Here is a 22,113-nt window from a genome sequence, read left to right on the forward strand (position 1 = left end):
TGGATAACAGTGTCGGATGACAGAGCATTTCAGATGGCGTCTCTCTGTGTATATCAGGGATATGTATCAAAGACAAGAGGACAAGTCTCAAAACATTCTCACTGCCTTTCACCGTGTGTGTGTGTGTGTGCTGTAGACTCACGCATCCACTTCTGCCATCAGGTCCAGCTTGCTGGGGAAAATCTCAGACAGCAGCACTCGAGTGAAGGACTTGCCAAGAGACTCAAGCTTGGATTCCAGGTGCTATGATGGAGAGACAGAGAGAAACAGAGAGAGAGAGAAATATAAAGAGTGAGGGAGTGATGAGAGTAGGAGGACGGAGAGAGGGAGAGTATGGTCACACTAGCTTCGAGCCCACACGAAGAACACATGTGTGTGTTTGCGCAGGCCTTGGACTCACAAGAGACCTGTCTGTGTTGCCTGCCTATACAGCTACACACACACACACACACACACACACACACACACACACACACACACACACACTACCACTCGTTCTGCTGTTCCACTAGAGGGTCCTTCAAAAGTCCTTCAGAGCTCCCCAGTCTAGTGTTTCTTAGTTAGTTAACCGGCTAATTAACACAGCTAGCTCTCAATGATGGAGCCCAGAGATACTGGAGAAAACAACACAATAACATCACTAGATAAAACACATCACCACCCAATAACATCACTAGATAAAACACATCACCACCCAATAACATCACTAGATAAAACACATCACCACCCAATAACATCAACATATTAAACACATCACCACCCAATAACATCAACATATAAAACACATCACCACCCAATAACATCAACATATTAAACACATCACCACCCAATAACATCACTAGATAAAACACATCACCACCCAATAACATCACTAGATAAAACACATCACCACCCAATAACATCAACATATAAAACACATCACCACCCAATAACATCAACATATAAAACACATCACCACCCAATAACATCACTAGATAAAACACATCACCACCCAATAACATCACTAGATAAAACACATCACCACCCAATAACATCAACATATAAAACACATCACCACCCAATAACATCAACATATAAAACACATCACCACCCAATAACATCACCACCCAATAACATCAACATATAAAACACATCACCACCCAATAACATCAACATATTAAACACATCACCACCCAATAACATCACTAGATAAAACACATCACCACCCAATAACATCAACATATAAAACACATCACCACCCAATAACATCACTAGATAAAACACATCACCACCCAATAACATCACTAGATAAAACACATCACCACCCAATAACATCACTAGATAAAACACATCACCACCCAATAACATCACTAGATAAAACACATCACCACCCAATAACATCAACATATAAAACACATCACCACCCAATAACATCACTAGATAAAACACATCACCACCCAATAACATCAACATATTAAACACATCACCACCCAATAACATCAACATATAAAACACATCACCACCCAATAACATCAACATATTAAACACATCACCACCCAATAACATCACTAGATAAAACACATCACCACCCAATAACATCAACATATAAAACACATCACCACCCAATAACATCACTAGATAAAACACATCACCACCCAATAACATCACTAGATAAAACACATCACCACCCAATAACATCACTAGATAAAACACATCACCACCCAATAACATCAACATATAAAACACATCACCACCCAATAACATCACTAGATAAAACACATCACCACCCAATAACATCACTAGATAAAACACATCACCACCCAATAACATCACTAGATAAAACACATCACCACCCAATAACATCAACATATTAAACACATCACCACCCAATAACATCACTAGATAAAACACATCACCACCCAATAACATCACTAGATAAAACACATCACCACCCAATAACATCACTAGATAAAACACATCACCACCCAATAACATCACTAGATAAACCACATCACCACCCAATAACATCACTAGATAAAACACATCACCACCCAATAACATCACTAGATAAAACACATCACCACCCAATAACATCACTAGATAAAACACATCACCACCCAATAACATCAACATATAAAACACATCACCACCCAATAACATCAACATATAAAACACATCACCACCCAATAACATCACCACCACAATAACATCAACATATAAAACACATCACCACCCAATAACATCACTAGATAAAACACATCACCACCCAATAACATCACTAGATAAAACACATCACCACCATCAATAACATCAACATATAAAAAACACATCACCACCCAATAACATCACTAGATAAAACACATCACCACCCAATAACATCAACATATAAAACACATCACCACCCAATAACATCACTAGATAAAACACATCACCACCCAATAACATCACTAGATAAAACACATCACCACCCAATAACATCACTAGATAAAACACATCACCACCACAATAACATCAACAATAACATCAAATAAAACACATCACCACCCAATAACATCACTAGATAAAACACATCACCACCCAATAACATCACTAGATAAAACACATCACCACCCAATAACATCAACATATAAAACACATCACCACCCAATAACATCACTAGATAAAACACATCACCACCCAATAACATCACTAGATAAAACACATCACCACCCAATAACATCACTAGATAAAACACATCACCACCCAATAACATCAACATATTAAACACATCACCACCCAATAACATCACTAGATAAAACACATCACCACCCAATAACATCACTAGATAAAACACATCACCACCCAATAACATCACTAGATAAAACACATCACCACCCAATAACATCACTAGATAAAACACATCACCACCCAATAACATCACTAGATAAACCACATCACCACCCAATAACATCACTAGATAAAACACATCACCACCCAATAACATCACTAGATAAAACACATCACCACCCAATAACATCACTAGATAAAACACATCACCACCCAATAACATCAACATATAAAACACATCACCACCCAATAACATCAACATATAAAACACATCACCACCCAATAACATCACCACCCAATAACATCAACATATAAAACACATCACCACCCAATAACATCACTAGATAAAACACATCACCACCCAATAACATCAACATATAAAACACATCACCACCCAATAACATCACTAGATAAAACACATCACCACCCAATAACATCACTAGATAAAACACATCACCACCCAATAACATCACTAGATAAAACACATCACCACCCAATAACATCACTAGATAAACCACATCACCACCCAATAACATCACTAGATAAAACACATCACCACCCAATAACATCACTAGATAAAACACATCACCACCCAATAACATCACTAGATAAAACACATCACCACCCAATAACATCAACATATAAAACACATCACCACCCAATAACATCAACATATAAAACACATCACCACCCAATAACATCACCACCCAATAACATCAACATATAAAACACATCACCACCCAATAACATCACTAGATAAAACACATCACCACCCAATAACATCAACATATAAAACACATCACCACCCAATAACATCACTAGATAAAACACATCACCACCCAATAACATCACTAGATAAAACACATCACCACCCAATAACATCACTAGATAAAACACATCACCACCCAATAACATCACTAGATAAAACACATCACCACCCAATAACATCAACATATAAAACACATCACCACCCAATAACATCACTAGATAAAACACATCACCACCCAATAACATCAACATATAAAACACATCACCACCCAATAACATCACTAGATAAAACACATCACCACCCAATAACATCACTAGATAAAACACATCACCACCCAATAACATCACTAGATAAAACACATCACCACCCAATAACATCAACATATAAAACACATCACCACCCAATAACATCACTAGATAAAACACATCACCACCCAATAACATCACTAGATAAAACACATCACCACCCAATAACATCAACATATAAAACACATCACCACCCAATAACATCACTAGATAAAACACATCACCACCCAATAACATCACTAGATAAAACACATCACCACCCAATAACATCACTAGATAAAACACATCACCACCCAATAACATCAACATATAAAACACATCACCACCCAATAACATCACTAGATAAAACACATCACCACCCAATAACATCACTAGATAAAACACATCACCACCCAATAACATCAACATATAAAACACATCACCACCCAATAACATCACTAGATAAAACACATCACCACCCAATAACATCACTAGATAAAACACATCACCACCCAATAACATCACTAGATAAAACACATCACCACCCAATAACATCACTAGATAAACCACATCACCACCCAATAACATCACTAGATAAAACACATCACCATCCAATAACATCACTAGATAAAACACATCACCACCCAATAACATCACTAGATAAAACACATCACCACCCAATAACATCAACATATAAAACACATCACCACCCAATAACATCACTAGATAAAACACATCACCACCCAATAACATCACTAGATAAAACACATCACCACCCAATAACATCACTAGATAAAACACATCACCACCCAATAACATCAACATATAAAACACATCACCACCCAATAACATCACTAGATAAAACACATCACCACCCAATAACATCAACATATTAAACACATCACCACCCAATAACATCAACATATAAAACACATCACCACCCAATAACATCACTAGATAAAACACATCACCACCCAATAACATCACTAGATAAAACACATCACCACCCAATAACATCAACATATAAAACACATCACCACCCAATAACATCACTAGATAAAACACATCACCACCCAATAACATCACTAGATAAAACACATCACCAATAACATCACTAGATAAAACACATCACCACCCAATAACATCACTAGATAAAACACATCACCACCCAATAACATCAACATATTAAACACATCACCACCCAATAACATCACTAGATAAAACACATCACCACCCAATAACATCACTAGATAAAACACATCACCACCCAATAACATCACTAGATAAAACACATCACCACCCAATAACATCACTAGATAAAACACATCACCACCCAATAACATCACTAGATAAAACACATCACCACCCAATAACATCACTAGATAAACCACATCACCACCCAATAACATCACTAGATAAAACACATCACCACCCAATAACATCACTAGATAAAACACATCACCACCCAATAACATCAACATATAAAACACATCACCACCCAATAACATCACTAGATAAAACACATCACCACCCAATAACATCACTAGATAAAACACATCACCACCCAATAACATCACTAGATAAAACACATCACCACCCAATAACATCACTAGATAAAACACATCACCACCCAATAACATCACTATATAAAAGTGTTGAGCCAGTTCAGGGACCGGGCTTCCTTCTGTGTTGGTGAATGTCTTGGAGAGGGCCCGCTGGACCAAGTGTTAAGACCGTGTTCAGAACGTCAACTTCCAAAACATTCCCTAACGGTTAGCATAGAGAGATAAACCTCTGCAGGCAGCCACACTGAGATTCTCTGTTCTCTAGTGGGTTATTTCTCACTCTTTACTATGACGGCCTGGGTTGTTTTCAGAGATTATACAGTCCTGTCCAGACAAAGGCATATCACACAACTCAACCACTTAATCTAAACACTGGCCCAATGAGGGGTAGAACTAGTGACACTACTGTAAGAAAGTAGAAAGACATTCTATTGGAATCCCTTCATCTCTCTGTCTGACTACTGTATGTGGATAAGACGCAAAGTTTTCATACAGGTTTGAAAATTGGGGGGGGGGAAATGACAAGAGAAACCTGGGTTTGGTTTTAAAATATCATCTGACAGCAAGAGGAGAGGAGAGATGACAGAAAACGCTATGCTTCTCTCAGTCTCTCTCGGTCTCTTCCTCCCAGCATACCAATTAGAGAAAAGAATGAGGCGAGGACGTGGAAGAAGAATCCCAAACAAAGTCAAACACAACGCATGAGGAAAACAAAAAGCGGACAGATCAAACAGAGGAGAGAACAAAGGGAAGAGTGCTGAGAGGGGGGGCAGGCTTGAGAGCAGACTAGGGATCCAACAACCCCCCCATGTAGGACCGATCGATGAAGACCCCCAGGCACACACATACACACACCAGCCAAATGCCAACTGATGGAGGTAGCGGTGTGTGTATGGATGGGTGTGGTTCGGCTTTACACTCTATAGTCTTCACAGATGCATTTAGCTACTTGTCTGAGTAACTGAGAAGATGTGCCCCACAAAACATATTACACATCATTGTATATGTGAAGGTCTTAGAGTGTGAGGGAGGGGTAGAATCAGGATAAGTGTGAAATCTCTGAGATGCAGGCTCATACCTCCATGACCTTAGGGTTGCCCTGCCGGCCCAGCGTGCCCAGTATCAGGCCCCATCTCTGGGCAGAGCGAGCTTTGTCGATGGCCTGGAGCCGGATGGACCGCATGGCTTCATGGTCATAGTACTCCCTGGAAAATATCTTACTGTACGGGTCGTACCTAAACACACACGTGTATGCGCGCACACACACACACACACACACACACACACACACATATTAGTGTGTATTGTTCACAACAGGTTACCTCGAGGATAGACAGGCAAGAAGAGAAAATCCAATCATGAAAATCCATCAAGTATTAAGGCAGTTATCTGAGAGAAAAGTGGCATTTTAGAGAATCTAATCTTTCTCTCTCTACCAGGAGAGCTCAGCTCAGCACATCTTGAGATTATCATCTTGTTTATTAGAAAGCCTGAGAGGAGGGCAGTAGTGCATACGTTCATAACACAAACACAATTTCACTTCACAAACAAGATCTCATATAAATACTGTTTCACGCCAATACAGCTGAGTGGAAATGACACCATAAAGACAACCTCCAACAAGGTGAACCATGTCACATTAATCCTGTGTATTACTGACAATAATGACATTCTGCAATCTATGTCAGACTCATCCACAGCGGTACACTGTATATTTATATACAGTGCCGTGAAAAAGTATTCTTATTTTCTTTATTTTTGATATTGCAAGTTTTTCAACCAAAACCTAATATTAGATCAAGGGAACCTGAGTTTACAAATAACAAAACATGGAATAGTTGTTTCATTTATTTAATGAACAAAGTTATGCAGCACCCAATTCTCCTGTTTGAAAAAGTAATTGCCCCCTTATACTCAATAACTGGTTGTGCCACATTTAACTGCAATGACTGCAACCAAATGCTGTGGAGGAATTTTGGCCCACTTCTGCAGGCAGAACTGCTTTAACTCAGTGACATTTGTGATTTTTCAAGCATGAACTGCTTGTTTCATGTCCTGCCACAACACATCAATTGGGATTAGGTCTGGACTTTGACTAGGCCATTCCAAAACTTCAAATTTGTTGCTTTCTAACCATTTTCATGTGGACTTGATTGTGTGTTTTGGATCATTGTCTTGCTGCATGACCCAGCTGCGCTGCAACTTCAGCTCACAGATGGATGACCTGACATTCTCCTGTAGAATTCTCTGATACATACCAGAATTCATTTTTCCTTCTATTAAGGCAAGTCGCCCAGGTCCTGAGGCAGCAAAGCATCCCCAAACCATCAAACTACGAACACCGTTGGTATGAGGTTATTACTGTGGAATGCAGTGTTTGGTTTTCGCCAAATATAATGGGACCCATCTCATCCAAAAAGTTGACTCAAGCTTGACAAAAAGCACCTGGATGACACCTGGAAGCACCTGGATGACACCTGGAAGCACCTGGATGACACCTGGATGACTCTTGGAAGAATGTTCAATGGACAGATGAGTCAAAAGTATACATTTGATGAAATAAATAAAATAAGTATGTAATGGTTGTGTTATTTGTTCACTCAGGTTCCCTTTATCTAATGTTAGTTTTGGTTGGAGATCTGATAACATTCCATATCAAAAATAAGCTAAAGTCGAGAAAATTAGAAAGGGGGCAAATACTTTTTCACAGTACTGTACATAGTCCACACAGTGCATGATTAGCTCTTTACACTTGTATCAGTATACGGGTTGAAAATAGCGCCTAAATTGGACCGCAGTGGCTGTACAGTAACATGCAGTACATTACGTCAGAGCTCAAGGTCTCCCGCTTCACAGCACACTATTGGTTTTGACTGACAGTGGTTCTGAACACCGCGCACGACAAGAAGTTGCCATCGGAAATACAGCAACATTTCACGGCACAACGCCTCTCCCCATGTGACCTACTTGTGTGTATGTACTGACATGTATGTGGAACTGATAGATGCACACACACACACTACATGTTCATGTTTTTAAATGTATGTGAATTGTAAAGTCTTTTATCTGTAATGTCTTTTTCGTTATGTGTCAGAGCCCAGTAAGGCTAGCTGTCGCCATCGGCGTCGGCTAATTGGGATCCTAAGAAATCAAATGTACGATCTTCTTCTCTGAATTGCCTTGTGAAAGCCTAACACTGTAAGATCCTACTTTGTAACTTTGCTAACCAAATTGGCAATATAACACGCTTTCAAATCATGCCCACCTGACCAGATTGCGATTTCTAATGGACCGTTTTTGGAATGCGTAAACAACAACAGTAATTATGTAAAGGCAGGGGTGCAGGGCTGTGTTCCAAACAAAACTTAGTCGGATTCCTCTAGTTCCTCAACATAGCACCTTATAGTTGACTCTTCTTTGAGTCATAAAAGTGCATTGAAATGATTTAAGAACTGTGCACACTTTGCAAAGGTGTGTGATAACTTGGAGATAGCAGTTAGACCTCTCACGCAAACCCTTGTCATTGTTTTGTCTTATGTTGCACCTACCCCAAATTTTCCAGGAATATTCTTATCATGTTGCTGAATTCGTTATCTTCAAATGCAGCCAAAAGTAAAGTAAATGTAAAATGCACATAAATTCAACAGTGTAATGTTTGGATTCGGTCTTGTGCTAATAATCTTCCCATAATCTCCAAACTGTTCCCTTTTGATGGTTATGTATAGGATTTCCATATTTCTTCTCTAAGACACATTTAAATGGAGCCCTATCCGTATAGGCTGATTCCCACAAGGGTTAAAGTTATTTACCTGTAGGCAGGTATCTCTGGATTTGCAATCATGATCGACTCCAGATGGAACCTGCCATCTCCCAGGTAGCTATAAATACAAACACATCAACACACAGAGACACAGGATGAGAGAGATACAAACACAGTAAGACAGATACACTCCCTGCTGGCAAGCATACCTGCTGTGGAACAACAATACAAATCCGTCCCATCTCTCCCTCACCTCTCTCCCTGCCCATTCCTCCTCTCTCACTCTCACCCTTCTCTTTCACACACTCTCTCGCACTCTCTCTCTCTCCCCCTCCTGGTGGAACAAAGTGGTCTCAGCGGACCTATGCCTGGGGTTTAGGGGTTCAAGGTGTGACCAGAGGCTTCTGATGTATAGGAACACCATCACACAGCACCCCTGTGATGGCCCCATGTTGTTTATCCACTACCAGGCTTTCTCAGTTAACCCAGGGGGTGTTATTAGTTGGACCGCCTAGACCCGTGATGGGGCAGGGTTCAACGGGAGCACACGCAAGCACGACACACACACACCATCATTATCATCCCATGGGGTGTGCTGGGAGGAGGCCTGCTATTGGCTGAGTGAGGGGTCTAGGCCTCTCTGTTACCGTGGCAAGTCCGCAGAGGCCCAGGGGGAGACAGAGACAATTAGAGGAGCTAATTAGCCAGCGTTTAGGAAAGTGTGTGTGGAACAGGCTGTGGGTGAGCTTCCACAGGGACACCCAGGAGCCACAACTAACCTCCACACAGGCAGGCACGCCTGCATACACACACACAAAATAACACACACCCACTAGTGGTGCAGGGATTGACTCATAACTGCAGTCCCTGGGGTTATATCTGGGATTAGGGTCATGAAATATTGTATGGATGAAGGGCAGGTGGCTGGCGGGTTGAATACAGAGAAAACAATGCATCAAAAATGCATAATTATTGTGCAATTCATGTCTACAGGCTACACTGAGGTTCATCTTCCATAATTTTGATCTGCCGTTAGTGCGTAAGGCTACGTTAGTGCGTAAGGCTACGTTAGTGCGCAAGGCTACGTTAGTGCGCAAGGCTACGTTAGTGCGCAAGGCTACGTTAGTGCGCAAGGCTACGTTAGTGCGTAAGGCTACGTTAGTGCGCAAGGCTACGTTAGTGCGCAAGGCTACGTTAGTGCGTACGGCTACGTTAGTGCGTAAGGCTACGTTAGTGTGTAAGGCTACGTTAGTGTGTAAGGCTACGTTAGTGTGTAAGCCTACGTTAGTGTGTAAGCCTACGTTAGTGTGTAAGCCTACGTTAGTGTGTACGGCTACGTTAGTGTGTAAGGCTACGTTAGTGTGTAAGGCTACGTTAGTGTGTAAGGCTACGTTAGTGTGTAAGCCTACGTTAGTGTGTAAGCCTACGTTAGTGTGTAAGGCTACGTTAGTGTGTAAGGCTACGTTAGTGTGTATGGCTAAACATTAGGGCTTAACCCTACATGCACCAAATACATAACCAATTGCAAAATGTTTTTGGAAACTTGGGCAGAAATAGTTAACGTCGATCCATTGAGGCAAAAAGGACAATGTCAGAGTTCATTTCAATAAGAGAAAAGCTATAAAATGGAGAATTGAAAATAAAGAGAAGGGTGGACCAAAACAGTAGTCTAATGTTTGGGAAAGATGTTCTGTGTTCTGATTGTGAGGCGCCATAAATTTGGACGCAAGACCGGCACGTCAAGGGAGCTATACAGCTCAGATGGTTAAATTGAATAGTAACTGAAAACTGGACACTGACTGTAGATCTATAACTTTGATGGGGGCGGGGCCTAAGAAAAACCTGAAATCATCATGAGGGGCTGCAGTGGTTTGTGGATCTGTGTACCCACATCCACACCCACATCCATACCCACATCAATACCCACATCCATATCTATACCCACATCCATATCTATATCCACATCCATATCTATACCCACATATATACCCACATCCATATCTATACCCACATCTATATCTATACCCACATATATACCCACATCCATATCTATACCCACATCAATACCCACATCTATCTATACCCACATCCATATCCATACCCACATATATACCCACATCCATATCTATACCCACATCCATATCCATACCCACATCCATATCTATACCCATATCTATATCCATACCCACATCAATAACTATACCCACATCCATATCTATACCCACATCAATACCCACATCCACATCTATACCCATATCCATACCACATCTATATATATACCCATATCTATACCCACATCCATATCTATACCCACATCCATATCTATACCTACATCTATACCCACATCTATATCTATACCCATAACTATACCCACATCCATATCTATACCCATAACTATACCCACATCCATATCTATACCCACATCCATATCCATACCCACATCCATACCCACATCCATATCTATACCCACATCCATATCTATACCCACATCCATATCTATACCCATACCCACATCCATATCTATACCCACATCCATATCTATACCCACATCCATATCTATACCCACATATATACCCACACCCATAACTATACCCACATCCATATCTATACCCATTCCCACATCCATATCTATACCCACATCCACATCTATACCCATATCTATACCTATACCCAAATCCACATCTATACCCACATCCACATCCATACCCACATCCATATCTATACCTATACCCAAATCCACATCTATACCCACATCCATATCTATACCCACATCCATACCCACATGCATATCTATACCCACATCCATATCCATACCCACATATAAACCCACATCCATATCTATACCCATACCCACATCCATATCTATACCCACATCCACATCTATACCCACATCCATACCCATATCTATACCTATACCCACATCCATATCTATACCCACATCCATATCTATACCCACATCCATATCTATACCCAAATCCATATCTATACCCAAATCCATATATATAGCCACATCCATATCTATACCCACATCCATACCCACATCCATACCCACATGCATATCTATACCCACATCCACATCCATACCCACATGCATATATATACCCACATCCATATCTATACCCACATCCATATCCATATCCATACCCACATCCATACCCACATGCATATCTATACCCACATCCATACCCACATCCATATCTATACCCACATCCATATCCATACCCACATCCATATCTATACCCACATCCATATATATACCCAAATCCATATCCATACCCACATCCATTCCCACATCCATATCTATACCCACATCCATATCTATACCCACATCCATATCTATACCCACATCCATATCTATACCCACATATATACCCACACCCATAACTATACCCACATCCATATCTATACCCATTCCCACATCCATATCTATACCCACATCCACATCTATACCCATATCTATACCTATACCCAAATCCACATCTATACCCACATCCACATCCATACCCACATCCATATCTATACCTATACCCAAATCCACATCTATACCCACATCCATATCTATACCCACATCCATACCCACATGCATATCTATACCCACATCCATATCCATACCCACATATAAACCCACATCCATATCTATACCCATACCCACATCCATATCTATACCCACATCCACATCTATACCCACATCCATACCCATATCTATACCTATACCCACATCCATATCTATACCCACATCCATATCTATACCCACATCCATATCTATACCCAAATCCATATCTATACCCAAATCCATATATATAGCCACATCCATATCTATACCCACATCCATACCCACATGCATATCTATACCCACATCCACATCCATACCCACATGCATATATATACCCACATCCATATCTATACCCACATCCATATCCATATCCATACCCACATCCATACCCACATGCATATCTATACCCACATCCATACCCACATCCATATCCATACCCACATCCATATCCATACCCACATCCATATATATACCCAAATCCATATCCATACCCACATCCATTCCCACATCCATATCTATACCCACATCCATATCCATACACACATCCATATCCATACCCACATCCATCCATACCCACATCCATATCTATACCCACATCCATATCTATACCCACATCCATCCATACCCACATCCATATCTATACCCACATCCATATCCATACCCACATCCATCCATATCTATACCCACATCCACATCTATACCCACATCCACATCTATACCCACATCCATATCTATACCCACATCCATATCTATACCCATACCCACATCCATATCTATACCCACATATATACCCACATCCATATCTATACCCACATCCATATCTATACCCACATATATACCCACATCCATATCTATACCCACACCCACATCTATATCTATGCCCACATCCATACCTATATCCACATCCATATCTATACCCACATCCATATCTATACCCACATCCATATCTATACCCACATCCATATCTATACCATATCTATACCAATTCCCACATCCACATCCAAACCCATATCTATACCTATACCCAAATCCACATCTATACCCACATCCATATCTATAGCCACATCCATATCCATACCCACATCAATACCCACATCCATATCTATACCCACATCCATACCCACATGCATATCTATACCCACATCCATATCTATACCCATACCCACATCCATATCTATACCCACATCCACATCCATACCCACATCCATATCTATACCCACATCCACATCCATACCCACATCCACATCTATACCCACATCCATACCCACATCCATACCCATATCTATACCTATATCCACATCCATATGTATACCCACATCCATATCTATACACACATCCATATCTATACCCACATCCATATCTATACCCACATCCATATCTATACCCACATCCATATCTATACCCACATACATATCTATACCCACATCCATATCTATAGCCACATCCATATCCACATCAATACCCACATCCATATCTATACCCACATCCATACCCACATGCATATCTATACCCACATCCATACCCACATGCATATCTATACCCATACCCACATCCATACCCACATCTATACCCACATCCATATCTATACCCACATCCATATCCATACCCACATGCATACCCACATCCATACCCACATCCATCCATACCCACATCTATATCTATACCCACATCCATATCTATACCCACATCCATATCTATACCCATATCCATACACACATCCATATCTATACCCACATCCATATCTATACCCACATCCATCCATACCCACATCCATCCATACCCACATCTATCCCCACATCCATCCATACCCACATCTATCCCCACATCCATACCCACATGCATATCTATACCCACATCCACATCCATACCCACATGCATATATATACCCACATCCATATCTATACCCACATCCATATCCATATCCATACCCACATCCATACCCACATGCATATCTATACCCACATCCACATCCATACCCACATGCATATATATACCCACATCCATATCTATACCCACATCCATATCCATATCCATACCCACATCCATACCCACATCCATCCATACCCACATCTATATCTATACCCACATCCATATCTATACCCACATCCATATCTATACCCATATCCATACACACATCCATATCTATACCCACATCCATATCTATACCCACATCCATCCATACCCACATCCATCCATACCCACATCTATCCCCACATCCATCCATACCCACATCCATACCCACATCCATACCCACATGCATATCTATACCCACATCCACATCCATACCCACATGCATATATATACCCACATCCATATCTATACCCACATCCATATCCATATCCATACCCACATCCATACCCACATGCATATCTATACCCACATCCATACCCACATCCATATCTATACCCACATCCATATCCATACCCACATCCATATCTATACCCACATCCATATATATACCCAAATCCATATCCATACCCACATCCATTCCCACATCCATATCTATACCCACATCCATATCTATACCCACATCCATATCTATACCCACATCCATATCTATACCCACATATATACCCACACCCATAACTATACCCACATCCATATCTATACCCATTCCCACATCCATATCTATACCCACATCCACATCTATACCCATATCTATACCTATACCCAAATCCACATCTATACCCACATCCACATCCATACCCACATCCATATCTATACCTATACCCAAATCCACATCTATACCCACATCCATATCTATACCCACATCCATACCCACATGCATATCTATACCCACATCCATATCCATACCCACATATAAACCCACATCCATATCTATACCCATACCCACATCCATATCTATACCCACATCCACATCTATACCCACATCCATACCCATATCTATACCTATACCCACATCCATATCTATACCCACATCCATATCTATACCCACATCCATATCTATACCCAAATCCATATCTATACCCAAATCCATATATATAGCCACATCCATATCTATACCCACATCCATACCCACATGCATATCTATACCCACATCCACATCCATACCCACATGCATATATATACCCACATCCATATCTATACCCACATCCATATCCATATCCATACCCACATCCATACCCACATGCATATCTATACCCACATCCATACCCACATCCATATCCATACCCACATCCATATCCATACCCACATCCATATATATACCCAAATCCATATCCATACCCACATCCATTCCCACATCCATATCTATACCCACATCCATATCCATACACACATCCATATCCATACCCACATCCATCCATACCCACATCCATATCTATACCCACATCCATATCTATACCCACATCCATCCATACCCACATCCATATCTATACCCACATCCATATCCATACCCACATCCATCCATATCTATACCCACATCCACATCTATACCCACATCCACATCTATACCCACATCCATATCTATACCCACATCCATATCTATACCCATACCCACATCCATATCTATACCCACATATATACCCACATCCATATCTATACCCACATCCATATCTATACCCACATATATACCCACATCCATATCTATACCCACACCCACATCTATATCTATGCCCACATCCATACCTATATCCACATCCATATCTATACCCACATCCATATCTATACCCACATCCATATCTATACCCACATCCATATCTATACCATATCTATACCAATTCCCACATCCATATCTATACCCACATCCACATCCAAACCCATATCTATACCTATACCCAAATCCACATCTATACCCACATCCATATCTATAGCCACATCCATATCCATACCCACATCAATACCCACATCCATATCTATACCCACATCCATACCCACATGCATATCTATACCCACATCCATATCTATACCCATACCCACATCCATATCTATACCCACATCCACATCCATACCCACATCCATATCTATACCCACATCCACATCCATACCCACATCCACATCTATACCCACATCCATACCCACATCCATACCCATATCTATACCTATATCCACATCCATATGTATACCCACATCCATATCTATACACACATCCATATCTATACCCACATCCATATCTATACCCACATCCATATCTATACCCACATCCATATCTATACCCACATACATATCTATACCCACATCCATATCTATAGCCACATCCATATCCACATCAATACCCACATCCATATCTATACCCACATCCATACCCACATGCATATCTATACCCACATCCATACCCACATGCATATCTATACCCATACCCACATCCATACCCACATCTATACCCACATCCATATCTATACCCACATCCATATCCATACCCACATGCATACCCACATCCATACCCACATCCATCCATACCCACATCTATATCTATACCCACATCCATATCTATACCCACATCCATATCTATACCCATATCCATACACACATCCATATCTATACCCACATCCATATCTATACCCACATCCATCCATACCCACATCCATCCATACCCACATCTATCCCCACATCCATCCATACCCACATCTATCCCCACATCCATCCATACCCACATCCACATCTATACCCACATCCATATCTATACCCACATCCATATCTATACCCACATCCATACCCACATCCACATCTATCCCCACATCCACATCTATCCCCACATCCACATCTATCCCCACATCCACATCTATCCCCACATCCACATCTATCCCCACATCCACATCTATCCCCACATCCACATCTATACCCACATCCACATATATACCCACATCCACATCTATACCCACATCCACACCCACATCCACATCTATACCCACATCCACATCTATACCCACATCCACATCTATACCCACATTCATATCTATACCCACATTCATATCTATACCCACAACCATACCCACATCCACATCTATACCCACATCCACATCTATACCCACATCCATCCACACCCACATCCACATCTATACCCACATCCACATCTATACCCACATCCATATCTATACCCACATCCACATCTATACCCACATCCATATCTATACCCACATCCATATCTATACCCACATCCATCCATACCCACATCCATATCTATACCCACATCCATATCTATACCCACATCCATCCATACCCACATCCATCCATACCCACATCCACATCTATACCCACATCCACACCCACATCCATACCCACATCCATATCTACACCCACATCCATATTTATACCCACATCCATCCATACCCACATCCATATCTATACCCACATCCATATCTAAACGTTTGGCTGCACGAGAGAAACAGAGATGAAAGAGAATTTGACAGATGTCAACTAGCATTCATTCTATCAATGTAAGACATTTTCTGGTGAGCAAGGGTTTATTTAGTCTTCTAGGCCACGAGAAGCAGCATGTATCTAATTACAGACTAACAAATAGCCTACCAAAATGTCCACAATTATAAACAGAAACATAGATTAGGCTTAAAAAAAACATAGGCCTGAAATGTTAGGTTAATCACATTTAGTTGGGCGGTTGCAGATGTTTTATTAGCAATTGCGGATGGGTATGAGTGAACAAACAGCTGACCCACACATCACAAACAAGCACAGACCCAGTCACTGAGACTAGATTGTGTCCGTGGGGGATGTGTATGTCCGTGGGGGATGTGTGTGTGTGTGTGTGCGTGTGTGTGTGTGTGTGTGCGCATGTGTTGGTGTCTGTGTGTATAGCAGGGTAAAAAGAGGGGTAATTTGGAGCCGAGGAGCAAATAAAAAACAAATGATGACTATTGTGCCGAGGGCCGGGCCCTTTGCTTTGCAATAATATCCAACGTGTCCCTATAATCACACTGGCTACAATGAGCCTCCTGCTTTTTAACATCACACCCTGTATGTGTTTCTCTGCTTTAAGAGGATAGCGCTCATGAGGGCCTTTGTTATCCTATCATTCATATTGCATTGTCCTTTGTAGAAGAGCTGAGTGCTGCTGTGCTATAATGGTGAACACTGTGCTGTATGTCCTGCATTATGCATCAGCACACTCTGATTCTGCTCTTAATGTCTGCAGACATTAGCAGCAGGGTCTGAGAGAGGAGAGCTAGGAGTGAGGATTAGAACTGGGATCCTCTGATACTACTGATATTCATATAACTGCTCTGTTCGAAATCATTTTAACATACTTCTCTGGAATCATATACAGTTGAGGTCGGAAGTTTACATACACCTTAGCCAAATACATTTAAACTCATTTAAATTCCTGATATTTAATGCTAGTAAAAATTCCCTGTCTTATGTCAGTTAGGATCACCACTTTATTTTAAGAATGTGAAATGTCAGAATAAGAGTAGAGAGAATGATTTATTTCAGCTTTTATTTCTTTCATCACATTCCCAGTGGGTCAGAAGTGTACATACAATCATTAAGTATTTGGTAGTGTTAGGTTCTTATTTTTCAGAGTAAGTAACTCACGGATACTAGAGAAGCTTTAACCAAGTTTAATTCTTCCCAAAGGTTCTGTACAGCTGTAATCAGACAGCAAAACATTTCTCACATCACAGTTATATATATGCCACTTAAGACACTCCTCCTTCTCTCCAAACCTTATGTTTTATGCTTCTACAGGAAAAGAGGAACATGATACCAAACCCTTATTACTCCCTACAGGGGATCTGACCTCAACCCCTTCTTCACCTAATCCAAAGATGTCCATCTGTCTCCCCTATATCAACACATTGCTCTCCTCCCGTCCACCCAACACATTCCAAAGCCATCTGTCTTTCTACAGAGAACCATTAACTTCTGACATAAAACCCAGTCTCTTTCACTTCTCATATTCTATGCTTCTTCTCTATCATTATTTAATATCTCAATGTTCAAAATGTTGAATCCAACAGTAGCATTGCCTTTAAATTGTTTAACATGGGTCAAACGTTTTGAGTAGCCTTCCACAAGCTTCCCACAATAAGCTGGGTGAATTGTGGCCCATTCCTCCTGACAGAGCTGGTGTAACCGAGTCAGGTTTGTAGGCCTCCTTGCTCGCACACATCTTTTCAGTTCTGCCCACACATTTTCTAGAGGATTGAAGTCAGGGCTTTGTGATGGCCACTCCAATACATTGACTTGTCCTTAAGCCATTTTGCTTCAACTTTGGAAGCATGCTTGGGGTCATTGTCCATTTTGGAAGAACCATTTGCGACCAAGATGTCTTGAGATGTTGCTTCAATATATCCACATAATTTTCCTACCTTATAATCTATTTTGTGAAGTGCACCATGATGCTGCCACCCCCTTGGTTCACGGTTGGGATGGTGTTCTTCGGCTTGCCAGCCTCACCCTTTTTCCTCCAAACATAACGATGGTCATTATGGCCAAACAGTTCTATTTTTGTTTCATCAGACCACAAGACATTTCTCCAAAAAGTACAATCTTTGCCTCCATGTGCAGTTGCAAACCGTAGTCTGGCTTTTTTATGGCGGTTTTGGAGCAGTGGTTTCTTCCTTGCTGAGTGGCCTGTCAGGTTATGTCGATATAGGACTCGTTTTACTGTGGATATAGATACTTTTGTACCTGTTTCCTCCAGAATATTCACAAGGTCTTTTGCTGGGGTTCTGGGATTGATTTGCACTTTTCGCACCAAAGTACGCTCATCTCTAGGAGACAGAATGAGTCTCCTTCCTGAGCGGTATGACGGCTGCGTGGTCTTATGGTGTTTGTACTTGCGTACTATTGTTTGTACAGATGACCGTGGTACCTTCAGGTGTTTGGAAATTGCTCCCAAAGATGAACCAGACTTGTGGAGGTCTACCATTTTTTTTTCTGAGGTCTTGGCTGATTTATTTTCCCATGATGCCAAGCAAAGATGCACTGAGTTTGAAGGTAGGCCTTGAAATACATCCACAGGTACACCTCCAATTGATTCAAATTATGAGAAGCTTCTAAAGCCATGACATCATTTTCTGGAATTTTCCAAGCTGTTTTAAAGGAACAGTCAACTTTGTGTATGTAAACTTCTGACCCCCTGAAATTGTGATACAGTGAATTATAAGTGAAATAATCTGTCTGTAAACTTGTTGTTGTTTGTTGGAAAAATGACTTGTGTCCTGCACAAAGTAGATGTCCTAACCGACTTGCCAAAACTATAGTCTTAACGAGTTTTAATGTAAACTTCCGACTTCAACTGTAGATGCTGTAACGTATTAAAGACATGGCTTCTCAGAGACTAATATACCATCACTCATCCCACATACACTCAACTAAAGTCATTTCAAAATCTACATAATAGATATCTCAGCAATAAGTCCCTCCGATTCACTTTTATAAATAATGGTTGAGCACAATAAGAGCATTTAGGTGACTTATGAGAGACAGTATGGAGGCTGAGAGATATTTCAAACTATTCATAAATGACAAATCTACCGGTATATGCAAATTAAAATGAAAGAAGTGAAATGTAACGGACCATGATTCTTCAACAGCCCTGATTTCTATCCATTATTACTATTATATTTGTCGACGACTCCTGCTGGTTTACCGTTTCCAGTGTCTGTACTGTTCTGTACACAGGTATGAGCTGGTTGTAACCTGCCCCTCAGAGCCACTGACAAGAGGAGAGAAAGAGATGGAGAGGGAGGGGGAGGGAGAGAGAGAAAGGGGCAGTGAGAAGGCGAGAGATGGAGAGAGGGCGAGCCAGAGAGAGAGAGGGCGAGCCAGAGCGAGGGCGAGCCAGAGCGAGAGACAGGGCGAGCCAGAGCGAGGGCGAGCCAGAGCGAGAGACAGGGCGAGCCAGAGCGAGAGAGGGCACGCCAGAGAGAGAGAGAGGGCGCCAGAGAGAGAGAGAGAGGGCGAGCCAGAGAGAGAGAGAGAGGGCGAGCCAGAGAGAGGGCGAGCCAGAGAGAGAGAAAGAGCGAGAGAGAGAGAGGAGGCGAGCCAGAGAGAGAGAGAGGGCGAGCCAGAGAGAGGGCGAGCCAGAGAGAGAGAGGGCGAGCCAGAGAGAGAGAGAGGGCGAGCCAGAGAGAGAGAGGGTGAGCCAGAGAGAGAGGGCGAGCCAGAGAGAGAGAGAGAGGGCGAGCCAGAGAGAGAGAGAGGGCGAGCCAGAGAGAGAGAGAGGGTGAGCCAGAGAGAGAGAGAGAGGGTGAGCCAGAGAGAGAGAGGGTGCGCCAGAGAGAGAGAGGGTGCGCCAGAGAGAGACACTCAGGGAGCTAATTATCAGGTAAGGTAATCAATTATTTCTCCCATCTCACCCCCATCCGCCCCTACACACACATCAAAGACACTCCACTTTAGATTAATGGACGAAGTACAAACACCCCCCCGACACAGACACACAGCTTTCG

At 41.4% G+C, this 22,113-nt stretch overlaps 1 protein-coding gene across 1 annotated transcript in view; it reads right to left on the reverse strand.

Annotated features, from left to right (window-relative positions):
* The window catches only part of LOC115123823 (2-(3-amino-3-carboxypropyl)histidine synthase subunit 1), a 120,839-nt gene that overhangs the window by 16,917 nt on the left and 81,809 nt on the right, over nucleotides 1-22,113 (reverse strand). The window contains exons 7-9 of the mRNA XM_065024444.1: nucleotides 9,233-9,301; nucleotides 6,502-6,658; nucleotides 143-243 (exon numbers count right to left, since the gene is read on the reverse strand). Coding sequence (XP_064880516.1) covers nucleotides 143-243; nucleotides 6,502-6,658; nucleotides 9,233-9,301 — 327 coding nt within the window. The remainder of the gene's footprint in view (nucleotides 1-142; nucleotides 244-6,501; nucleotides 6,659-9,232; nucleotides 9,302-22,113) is intronic.

Source organism: Oncorhynchus nerka, linkage group LG11 (genome assembly GCF_034236695.1).
Source record: "Oncorhynchus nerka isolate Pitt River linkage group LG11, Oner_Uvic_2.0, whole genome shotgun sequence".
Taxonomy (NCBI): Eukaryota; Metazoa; Chordata; class Actinopteri; order Salmoniformes; family Salmonidae; genus Oncorhynchus; species Oncorhynchus nerka.